Source organism: Typopeltis vanoorti, chromosome 11 (assembly GCF_054136105.1).
Source record: "Typopeltis vanoorti isolate ZY-2024b chromosome 11, IOZ_Tvanoo_1.0, whole genome shotgun sequence".
NCBI lineage: Eukaryota > Metazoa > Arthropoda > Arachnida > Uropygi > Thelyphonidae > Typopeltis > Typopeltis vanoorti.
This window is the reverse complement of record NC_143559.1, coordinates 32,605,700-32,618,804: the sequence shown is the minus strand read 5'-3', so window position 1 is coordinate 32,618,804 and position 13,105 is coordinate 32,605,700. Positions and strand designations below refer to the sequence as shown.

Here is a 13,105-nt window from a genome sequence, read left to right as displayed (position 1 = left end):
AGATGATAATTTTCATTGCATAATGATGCACCTTTATTTGGAAAATGAAGGTGAATTAAAAAAATAAATAAATTGATCAGAGCAAGGTTTCTTCTAGCTTAATCCTTGACTCATGGTACTATCTTAATGTTTCATAAGTTTCCAACATTTTATAGGCAAGGTATCTACAAAAAAAAATGAACTTAGCTGCATGTGTTAACTGCAGAATGTTTTGCAACCTATAGGTTGCAAAACCTATTAAGTATGTGTGTATGGGTTTGATACATGTGTGTTATTATAAAACTCCCCCCCCCCCATGGGGTTAATATATATATATATATATGTATGTAATAAAAAAGAAATTGGAGCAAAACAAAGCAGGTACTAATGCATTATTTGAAATATAATAAGCATGGCATTTTGCAGTAATAGAAACAATGTTTATGATGCAGGGAAGGAAATCTCAGAAAGCTCTTCAAATGTATGAATACTTGAATTTGCAATATGGGAATGCAAAGGCTTTGTACTTTGTTTACTGCTACATTCCAAAGATGCAGCATTGTATAAAGCATGCTGGTAGAAAATTTACAAAATGATCTGTTGTGAAAAGAAGTTGTGAACAGACATGAAATAATTTTCATTAAATCATGTGACCTGCATTTATATTACATTAAAGTTTGTATTAATATCATTCTTGTATATCTTTGTTACTCAGGTATCTTTTTGATTATTTGATAGCAGGTCATATTGCAAATTAGAAGGAGGTATTCTGAAAGAAATGTTGGATCAAAAAAATAAATAAATAAAAATGCAAAGTCCACTTTATTTTTGTATTTGTACATTATTTTTCAATGTAATCCTTCTTGCTTCTCTTTCAATATATTTTTTACACTACATAACAAATTTTTCAAACCTATCATAGTAAAAGGTGGTTTGTATAAATTTTCTTACTTCTGCTTTGACTTGTTTGTCATTCTCGGAATGGATGCCTTCGAGATATATCTTTAGTTTAGAAATAACCAGACATTCAAACAGAAATTGTTTGACTGCAGGTAGAATGTTTCACAAATTTAAATCTGATCCCTTTGCTAGCTGTTATAATGAACATAAATGTTTGCAACCTTACATTGTTATGTTGCAAAAGCTGTCCCTTTTGAATTATTTCAACTTTCTCAAGGTCTTTGCATATTTTGCTAATTTATTGCCATCCTTTTCACCTCATTGGCTATCAGATTTGAAGTTGTGAAATGTTATCCAATGCTTCATCAGACTTCTGGTTATTTCCTAAACTGAAGACACATTTCATAAGTATTATTTTGAAATTGACAGACATGTGAAAACAGAGGTGTGGAAATGGTTCCAAAAATATGATGGGTGTGACAAATTTGTGATGGAGAAAACATACTGAAAGATTATGTTGAGAAATAGTATATTAAAATAGACTTTAAAATAGCATTTTTATTTATTTCACTTGCTGACTCTTTTGAATGGATGAAATGGACTCTTTTGAAAGAATCACTGTTAGATGGATTCTTTTGAACAAATTGATCCAGATTTAGTATGATAAAGAAAAACATCGGCATCACACAAATTGAAAATTTGTGACATTTCCAGGTGAGAGAGTCAGGGGAACAGAGGCACTACCCATTACAGAGATATTAAACATTGTGGTAAAGGAAAAATTATGAAATTGAAATAATGCCCTGGCAGAATTAGAAAAATTCAGAACTTTGAAAATTTTGGGCAAATTTCTTTTCAATCCCCGCCCTCTCCCTGCAGTTCTTCCTTTTTTGATTCAAAATGTTTAATATCTTTCTACATATATAAGTATCTTAATCTCTATATTTTAATAAATATTCTTTTTTTTTTTTTTTTTTTTTTTTTTTTAAATGTTCAGGTTTTGTGTAATGTTATGAAATAGAATTTTGTGAGATTTCCACAATAATTAAATAAACAGCGCTAAATTGGCTTCTTTTGATGAGTCCTTGACCTCATGGAGGTATTTGATAATAATAAAATACTTCTGGGGGTGCTTAAGGGTCAAAGCTATATAACTGAGAGGAGACCTCCACATAGCCTTCAAAGGAATGCGGAGAACCGACCAGGGCTTCTGACCTAATGTCCAATCCTCACCTTCTCGTGGTGCACCCTGTTTGGTATCTACCTGGATACTGAACGAACGAGGATGGGCTGGCAATTTGGAATTTAGCCGACAAAATTGTATTCTTATTGATTAAACCAAAATACAAAATGATGGTACAACATGACAGAATTTCATACCAGCTGGGATGTTGCCAGGTTAAACAAGGCCCCTATTGTTTTCGCCAGGGAACTAGGGTGAACAGCGAAAAGTCAGCTACTGGAACAAATCTGAAAACACACCCAAACTCAACATCACTAGAGTTAAAGATCGATACTATCAAAAGAAGCCTAAATGACAAAGAAATGGAGCTAGCTGAAGAATTAGATAAGTACCAGATCGACATAATACAGGTGACTGAAACAAAAAAGACAAAAACTGGTGAGATCTTTCTGAGCAATAAATACAAAATGTTATATTCAGGCAATGACAATCAAGGAAAGGAAGGAGTAGCCATAGTATTCAACACAAAATACGAGGCTGATCTTCTTGAATGGCAGACAATCTCAAGTAGAGTGATGTGGGCAAATATCAGAATAGGGAACTGGACAATGAGACTTATTTGTGCCTATGGTCCAACAGAAGGTTCTACTAAGGTAGAAGTGGAGGAATTTTTTGAGGCTTTAGAAAAAGCAACTGACACAATGAAAAAGGAAAAGTTGGTCCTTGTTGGGGATCTAAATAGCAGAGTAGGAAATGATTGTCAGACATACAAAAATATTTTGGGAAAATTTGGAGAAAAGAGCAAAGCTAATAAAAAATGCAAATACTTGTTGGATTTCTGCTAATAAATTTATTACTAACACCATGTTCCAACATAAAAATGTGCACAAATTCACATGTGGAGAAGAGGCAAGGAATAAGAAAGGTCTCATTGACTATGATATTGTTGATAGTGATGTTTTCTCCCTGATGCAGGACACCAGAGTGTACAGAGGATTTGAAATTGGAAGTGATCACTATTTAGTCTTGAGCAGGATAAAATCGAATTTCATATTGAAAAGAATAACATGCAAGAAAGTTTTAAAGCGAATAAAACAGCTCTCAGATGTGAACTGTAGACTAAAATTCACAAAGCTTATTGAAGAAAAAATGAAAGAGTTTGAGAACAGGAATCAAATCTTGGAGATTCAGTGGCAAGCCTTGAAGAAAACAGTGATTGATTTGGCCAGAGAGGCATGTGGTGAGGTTGTCTGCAAGGATAGAAAAATCAGAACTCCATGGTAGACACAGGAAGTTAAAGAGGCAGTGAAGGAAAAGAAGAAAGCATATCAAAAGTTATTGGCAAATAAGTCAGCTTGTGATCTTAGAGAATAAGAGACAAATGTAAAAAAGCTAAACACTGTGTAAAACTAATTAAACAAAAATCATGGGAGGACTTTGGCATTGATATTTATGATATTTCTTGATATTTATTCTTCTTGATATTTATAAAATAAATATCAAGAAGGTGGCAAGATATTCTGAGGTTGTTGAAGAAGCTTAGAAATGGAGGAAAGAGTGCTGTAAAAGAAGTTAGAGATCATAAAGGTGACATGAAAACAGGAGGAAAAGATATCATTGAAGTATGGAGTAATTACTTTGAAAAATTGCTAAATGAAACAAGCAGTGATTGCACCGTGGTAAAAAAACACTCAACAGGCATACAGTCTGGAATACATATCCATACTTGAAGTAGAAAAAGCTATCAAATGCTTGAAATGTGGAAAGGCAGATGGAGTAGATGATATTTGACCAGAAATGCTGAAGTATGTTGATATTAGAGTCTTACAGTGGCTGCACTGCATAGTTCAGAAAGCCTGGACACAAGGACGAATTCCCGATGATTGGAGCGGAGCTCTAATAGTACCCATATATAAAAATGGAAATTAAACTAAATGTGAGAATTAAGAGGTATTTCCCTACTGAGTGTTCTTGGCAAGATCTATGCAAGTATACTTGATAAAAGGTTGAGAAGAATTGTGGAAGTAAAACTTGGTGAAGCACAAGCTGGATTCAGGCCAAATAGAGGCTGTCAGAATCAGATCTTCACTTTACGACAAATAGTCGAGAAAGCATGGGAATATAACAAAAATCTGTATTTAAGTTTTGTCGATCTGGAAAAGGCATATGACATGGTGCCAAGAGAAAAGCTATTCAATACGCTACAGTTATATGGTGTCAATGGGGCATTATATCAAGCAATACTTAGTCTTTATTTGTTGTAAGTCAGCAGTTAGAATTGAAGGAAGTACAGAAAGATGATTTATTGTTAAATCTGGTGTGAGACAAGGATGTACATTATCCCCACTGTTATCATTATCTATATGGATCACATTATGAAGGAAAGCGGTATTAAATCTGATGTCAAAATTGGAGATGTTAATGTCGGCTCTTTGCTTTATGCGGATGATGTTATACTTCTAAATAAATTCGCTACAAGTCTGCAAGATTCCCTGACTAAGTTGAATGACTGTTGTAATAGATATGGTATGAAGGTAAGCAATAAAAAGACAAAAACAATGAAAATAGGCAGAATCGTTGAAAATGTGAACTGCGTTTTCAATGGAGAACCTGTGGAACAAGTAAAACATTTCAGTTACTTAGGCACGATTTTTAGTGAAGATGGTAAATTAAGTAGGGAAATAGACAATAGAATCAACAAAGCTGGTATGGTAGGAAATCAATTGAATAAATTCATATGGAATAAGTGAGAAATTAGTCGGAACACTAAATTAGCTGTATACAAGACAGTGTTCAAACCAGTTTTAACTTATGGATCTGAGAGCTGCGTCAGAAGTAAAACACTTGACCAAAGACTAGAGAGCACAGATATGAGAGTCCTGAGAAAGATTAGAGGCGTGAACAGATGGCATCAATGGTAATATCATATTAAAAACAAGGATATTAGGAAAGAACTTGACATTGTCAGCATCCAAGAATGCGTTAGCAGAGCTAACCTCAGGTGGTATGGTCACGTAAACAGAATGGGCAAGGAAAGATTAGCAAAACAAGTGTTCTCTGCCAGGTTGGCAGGAAAACGACCGAGAGGAAGACCAAGATATAGGTGGATTGATATGGTACAAAGTGCTTTAGACGATAGAAATATAGGATCTGATAATGTTGTACTTTTGATAAGTAACAGGCTGATTTAGAGGAAAATTGTAGATAGGAAGTTAGTAATGATGCAAATTTTTCATGTAGTACTATCATATCCTGTACACTCCTTGAGGGTACATGGCTGAACTTTGAAGATAAAAGTTTAAATAGGAAAATTGATTCAAGTATAATAACACAAGTTGAATAACACAAGTTGAATGTACAACAACTATGATTGTCTTTCAAATAATTTTGAAACATGATCTAAGAGAACAACTATTCAAAACACAATTATGTGGTGTAGATGGGACACATAATATAATGTAGTATATTGGAGGTTACTATTATTGATAATGGCAGATCATTCATCTGAATGAATATTATATTATGAAGGACAGTGGCATTAAACATATCAAGATTGGAAATATTTATCTCAGCTCTTAGTGCAGGTGAAATGAATAAAAATTAACAATGAAAAAACAAACTGTGAAAGTATGCAGTAAAATGAAGAATATCAGCTGTTTCTGAATGGAGAATTTGTGGAACCAATAAAATATTTCAGCAATTTAAGCAAAAATTTTAGCTAAGATGGAAATAGAAAATAGAATAATCAAAGTTAGTATGATGAATACATTTTTATGTAGTAAAAGAAAAATTGGCAAAAATATTAGCACACTATGAGATGATGTTCAAACCAGTTTTAATATATGAATCTCATATATTTAATATATGAAGCTGAATTAGAAATAAAACATTCATCAAAAACAAGAAACGACATATATGGTTTGTGAGAAAAATCATCATTGAAAAATCAAATCAAAGTGTATTGCATCAATTGCAGAATCAAATCATTTAAAATGAAGATATTAAAAAAGAATTTGATTTAAATTATGCATATTTTTGGTCGTAAAATGTTAAAAAATATAATAACACTTATTGATAAACTGACCATTGATTTTTAATTCGTATGTATGTTCGTACAATATTGCCTACCGGTTTCACTAGTAACTGACTAGCTTTCTCGAGGCTTGCACAGTACAAAAAAATGATAAATGCAAAAAAGGTTTAAGAATACAAACAATATTAGTACCTGTTAGGTAGCTAAGATAACATGTTCGCGTGACATGTCTGTATGAATTATGAATTTCTACTGAGTATCATGCAAGCACGTAACATGATTATTCGCATAGTGTAGTTCTGTTGAAATGAGAGAATTAAATAGATTTTTCCAAGTATCGTTTAGTATGGCCCCTTGATTTCTGTTTAGGTTGCTGCCTGTACGTAGCACTACTGCTCCCGCTTTGAATAATTGATGTCTGTAATCATCGTCTACGTAGGGCATAGAGCTGTTATCCCAGTCTATAGTGTGGTTCGAAGTTGAAAAGTGATGTGCTAAACCGGAGGTGATCATTCTGTTGTGATTTACATCGCCAACATGTTCTTTCTGTCTTATTTCCAGGCTTCTCGAAGTTTGTCCAATGTAGGAAAGACCGCACGTGCATGGAATATTATACACACCTGGATATTTATAAAATGGAACACTGTCCTTAGGAGATCTTAGAACCTGTCTGATGCTAGTAGTTGGTTTAAATACAACCCTCATGTTATGGCTTTTAACAATCTCGCAATTTTGGTGGAAATTGAACCCATACAGGGGATGACTGCTGTTGAAATTTGCTGGGAGACTGTTCTTTCTTGTTGGTTATCTTTGTATAGAAATTTGTTGATGATGTTTCTAGGGTAACCATTTTGCGATAGTGTTATAGCGATTTGGGACAGTTCTGTCTGAACTTCATTATCGGAGATAAAGTTTCTGGCTCAATTTCTCAACATGTGGATGATGCTCTGTTTATGTGACCTGTGATGGTTTGAAGAGTAATGTAGATATTGTCCAGTGTCCGTAGGTTTTTTGTAAATGGACAGTTTGAAATTGTTACCTTGTCTTTTAAGTATGTCCAAGAAGTGTAATTGTTTGTTGTTTTCTACTTCTAGAGTAAATTTGATTTTATTGTGGATTGAGTTGATTCTATTGACAAACATATATAGGTTTTCCATGTTGTCCTGCCATATGATGAAGATATCATCCACATATCTCCACCATATTGAAGGTTTAGGAGTAATGTTGGTGAAGATTTCATTTTCAAATTTCTCCATGAAGAGGTCTGCACATGGTGGTGACAGAGGGCTGCCCATGGCTAGGCCTTCTAATTGTTGGTATACCTTAGAAGGGCTAGCCATGGGCAGTCCTCTGTCACCACCATGTGCAGACCTTTTCAAATTTGAAAATGAAAAACAACACAATACTAAATGAAACATGTGGGGGAAGTCCTATCTAGGTGGTGTGCCCTCTTTGGGTGTTTGTAGGTGGCCTAGGATGTAATGTGGACCTGACAATTATTGTTTCCCAAATTTTGGGAAGTTTTATGCATCTGTATTTATTTAATTCGGTATCTTTTCTGACTGATGCTCCATGCTACAGGTTTGTCAAAACAGCTGGCTAACTCTCTCCCTCTCCCCTCCTCCTCACTGGACCTACCACATCCTATATAAAAAAAAAAACTACCTATTTGATAACTTTGATTGAAAATCTAACTTTAAATAATACAGATATATTGGTAAGCTTTGATGTTACTCTGTTTAACCAATATTCCCTTAAATGACACCTTAACACTCTTAAAAAACGTTTTCCCTTCTGATATCTTAGATCTCTTTTCCTTTACCATCAATTCTGGTTATTTTTCTTGGAAGAACAAAATTCACAAACAGAGGGAACTGCTATGGGTTCCCCCTACCCCTCTTTTTACATGGTATATTTTGAAAAACGAGTCATACGATTTCGGGTTTTCTTTGATGAAATCGCACACTTTTGTATGTTAACTTTGCTCAGCCCAGTTTTTGGATGGCCTGGCTTTTCGTTGTCCACAAACGTCTCACGACCACTATATGCTTTTTGAAGCATTTGATGCGTTTCGGTTAAACTTTTACCAAGTTTAACACAAAAGTCAGGTGCAGCTCTCTGTTTGAAACTCATTTTCCAACCGTTGGTCAAAACACACTGTCACTCTTGGCACTATAACTCTGCTTGTAATGAAACAAATGTCATGAACAGTTGACACAACACTAATGAAGGTTGCCGCTTTCGACAACAGAAAGATACAACAGGTGGTTCCACTAGTTTGTTAAATTTTCGAAAAGTTTGGTTTTCTTTTGGACAGAGGGTGTAGAAAACCCACTCACATAGGCAGATACATTCACAAACTTATCCACCACCACTCAACAATATGGCATTATTAAAACTCTAACCATTGGACCCCATAATCTTTGTTCCAGTGGAATTTCTCTCTCAACCAAACTCAACCACATAAACAACACTTTCCTTTCCAATGGCTACAATGATTACAGAATTAAAAAAATAACCAGTTCCTCAGCCATTGCTTCAGAACGATTTTAGAAATTCCATCACCATCTCCTACATCTGTGGGGGATGTAGGGGATGGTGATGAAAAAATAGAAACAATAGCCATTAGAAAAATAGCCAGGTCTTTTTAAAAAAGTACAACCTCTACACAGCTTTTAAGTCCCACTGGAAACTTGCTACCCTTAGCCGTTCTACCAGATATCAGCTCCCTCCCCTCTCTCTCAGTGCCTGGAATATATAAAGTACCCTCTTGCAGCTGGCTTACTTTGGACAGACAGGTAGATCAGCGACCATTTGTTTAGACGAACACAAATCATACATCTGCAATCATGACTGTAGTCAATCTGACCTTTCAGACCATGTATTGGATACAACCCACAGGATCTCCTGGAGAAAACACCATGCTCCACCATAATAAATTCAAAAAGGAAAGACTGTTTTTACAATCTGTGGTGGCACTCAGAAATCAACTAAATTTAAATACTGATGCATAAAATTTACCAAGAGTTTGGAAACAATAATTGTCAGAGGTCCCACTTTACATCCTAGGCCACCTACAAATGTCCACAGAGGACGTACCACCTAGATATATCTTCAGAGTCACCTATGTGTTTCATTCAGTGTCTTGTTGTCTTTGTGTGTGTGTGTGTTACAAGAGTTATTTGTAATCCCTGAAGATGTTTCAGTGACTGAGATGAAATATTGGAAGCATTAAAATTAGTTGTTCATCCTTTTCTAGTAATGTGAATATTCCATTAAACCTTCAACATGATGTCCTCCCAGCACTTAAGCCTTAACACATGGAGTAAGGTAATATTTGGTGAACATGTTATCATATTGCTGTCATAGGTATGAGTGGTTGTAATTCACATATGTTGTAAATTGGGGATTTATCTTTTAAACAAAATATTCTATATCTTACGTGCTAGTCTCTGAGATTTTTTATGCTTGAAATTCCAACTGGAAATATAATTTGTCTGGCTATTTAAATAAGTCATTTTTTTTTTTTTTACTGTTTTTGGAATATGTTAAAAATAATTTTGATTTATTTTTATGTATTTTGTTAGATGCTTCAGTGTTACGGCCACCTGCTCAGCCTCAGCATCAACCAGTGTACCAGACAATTGGTGGTGGAGGACAGGAGGATTATGTTGAATATAGAAGGTTAGCAAAATTTACTTCAGATAATGAAAAAAAAAAAATAATAATAATAGTCTTCTTAAACTCCTATAGGTCACATTTTCACAAAACATGGAACTTGTATAAGTTTTGACTGGAATGTCAAGTACAAATATAAGAAATATGCATTTTCATGTAGTGGTTGGATGTCTACTTAGATACATTGTGTGTGAGTGTAAATAGAGAGAGATGTGTTCTAATGAAGAAAATCAAGAAAATATATTAACTAAATACAGCTGTAAATAACACTTAGATTTAAAAAATAAAAATTTTAACAAAAGTAAGTTTTCATTGTAAACCTGTTCTAAAACAAAACAAACCCATATATAGAATCGCAGTTTATTAACTTGAACAGTGTTATACCAATGAGACAGGTGAGGGATGTATCTTATAAGAGAAAGTTTTATTGGATGAAGTTTCTTGATTATTTTCATGTGACAAACAGTAAAAATATTTTTTTAGATGTGTGTGATAGATTCTTGATATCTTTCTAAAGGTGTTGAGAAATGAGCCACTTTTTTCTTAAAAAATTAGTCATATGAAGATAACGACTGTTTGTGATCCTCAACAGTTTGCTTCAGCTTTTGCATTGTGAAATTGTGGTCTCTCTCTCTATATATGTTTAAAGTGTTTGTGGATTCCAATGTAATATCTTTGGTTTCATGGATTTGCTCTTTAAGGAGGGCTTTGTAATGAAACTGGACAAGGCGACATCTTATGTCATCTCAAGACTTTGCTTCAGAATGTGACAGAATGTGCTCTTTTCAAATTTGGTGTTTGAACCAAACATCTTGGAGATGACAACTATCTCCATACCAATGCAGTGATTTCTGGCTCAAAGTTTTACTTTTCCACAATTTTTTTCATTGTCCGCTTTTCTTTCTGGTATTGCCATTCACAATAGTTCTGAAACATGAGTTTATGATACTCTTTCTTCATGTTTGTGATGACATGCTGATCCATTGTGGTTAAATCAGTGAGGTGGTTGTTTGGGGAACAAAAATTTTACTTATGAATCATGGGGAAAAATGAATATCTAAGCTGTGAAGTGATGCATTATCAACAAATAGGGGAGCCTTCTTCAATTTATTGCTCTGCCACTGATGTAAAATAATTCATGGTTTTTACATATTTTGATTACTACTGTTAAAAATCACTGGTCACTGAGATTTAATCATATTCTTCAGAGCTGTTGTATTCTCAGAATGATAGATAAGGAGTATTCTTGAAATGTGATAATTCCAGCTGGTATATGCCATTATACATTTGTTATTAAGCTATTTTCCCCACATTAATTCCATTCCACCTCTGATATAGTATTGATCTTGCCATTTAACCGATATTCAATAAATTCCTAAAGGTGTGTATAACATGGTAAATGAAACTAGTAGAGAAGTATGAAATTTAAAAAAAAAAACATCTTAGAATTATGTGGTCTTTATCAGAACCTACAAGAATTTCAACATAACCTGAAAATCTCAGTTTTGATAAAGAAGTCTCAAGGCATTTGATCCCAACAAGCAGCATTACATGATATGTTGACCTTGTGTCTTGTCAGCCTCTGTTTATATGTTTTTTTTTTTTTTTTTTTTTTTTTTTTTTAATATCTATCTATCTATCTATCTTTTGCAAGAAGACAGTTTCATCAAAATTTGAACCTAGAAAAGTGTTATAAATAATCTTATTCAAGTTCTTCAAAATGCCACGAATTTGTTAGCTGCAGTTTCATCAGTTAATTCCCTCCCCAGTTCCCATTTTAAATGTGCAAATGTTCATTTTTGATCTTTTTTCAGATTAGAAAATCAGTTTTTTTTTTTTTTTTTTTTTTTTTTCATCTCTCTCTGCATACTTCAGTAGTTCCTTTTCAAGAAGTAGTAAAATTTCCCCTCGTAGTTTAACCACTTTTATGGAGCTTTGGATGCATGCTTTGCAAAAGTGCAACCTTTTGTTTAGTACATCATATGTTTTATTACACCTTTTTTTTTACTTTGGTGTTACCGGTATGATAAATCTTGTTTTGTTCTTTTTCTCTGACAAATTGTAAAAAAAAAGACCATATCTCTAATACATAAATATGCCAAATGTGTATCCAAATTTGGATGTGAAAAAAATATATTAAGTGCATGTTTTGGTTAAATATTTATTTTATGGTTTTACTTTTTTTTTTTTTATTTTTTATTTTTTATTTTATTTTGGTTTAACCAATAAGAATACAATTTGGTCGGCTAAATCCCAAATTGCCAGCCCATCCTCGTTCGTTCAGTATCAAAGTAGATACCCAACAGGGTGCACCACGAGAAGGTGAGGATTGGACATTAGGTCAGAAGCCCTGGTCGATTCTCCGCATTCCTTTAAAGGCTATGTGGAGGTCTCCTCTCAGTTATACAGCTTTGACCCTTAAGCACCCCATGTCATGGTACAACATGACAAAATTTCATGCCGGCTGGGGCGTCGCCCGGTTAAACAAGGCCCCCGTTGTTTTCGCCAGGGAACCAGGGCGAACAGCGAAAAGTCAGCTACTGGAACAAATCTGAAAACAAACCCCAACTCAACATCACCAGAGTTAAAGATCGGTACTATCAATGTAAGAAGCCTGAATGGGAAAGAAATGGAGCTAGCTGAGGAATTAGATAAGTACCAGATCGACATAATAGGGGTGACTGAAACAAAAAAGACCAAAACTGGTGAGATCTTTCTGAGCAATAAATACAAAATGTTATATTCAGGCAATAACAATCAAGGAAAAGAAGGAGTAGCCATAGTATTCAACACAAAATACGAGGCTAATCTTCTTGAATGGCAGTCAGTCTCAAGTAGAGTAATCTGGGCAAATATGACAATGGGGAACTGGACAATGAGACTTATTTGTGCCTATGGTCCCACAGAAGGTTCTACTAAGGTAGAAGTGGAGGAATTTTTTGAGGCTTTAGAAAAAGCAACTGACACAATGAAAAATGAAAAGTTGGTCCTTGTTGGGGATCTAAATAGTAGAGTAGGAAATGATTGTGAGACATACAAAAATATTTTGGGAAAATTTGGAGAAAAGAGCAAAGCTAATAATAATGGCAAATATCTGTTGGATTTCTGCTCAGGACATGGACTGGTTATTACTAACACCATGTTCCAACATAAAAATGTGCACAAATTCACATGGAGAGAAGAGGCTAGGAATAAGAAAAGTCTCATTGACTATGTTATTGTTGATAGTGATGTTTTCTCCCTGGTGCAGGACACCAGAGTGTACAGAGGATTTGAAATTGGAAGTGATCACTATTTAGTCTTGAGCAGGATAAAATTGAATTTCATATTGA

The 13,105-nt window shown here is 34.3% G+C and overlaps 1 protein-coding gene across 1 annotated transcript in view; it reads left to right on the top strand.

The window, feature by feature from the left end:
• The window catches only part of ena (ENAH actin regulator enabled), a 247,765-nt gene that overhangs the window by 87,123 nt on the left and 147,537 nt on the right, over window positions 1-13,105 (top strand). The window contains exon 4 of the mRNA XM_090400769.1: window positions 9,683-9,779. Within this exon, the coding sequence (XP_090256895.1) occupies window positions 9,683-9,779 (97 nt within the window). The remainder of the gene's footprint in view (window positions 1-9,682; window positions 9,780-13,105) is intronic.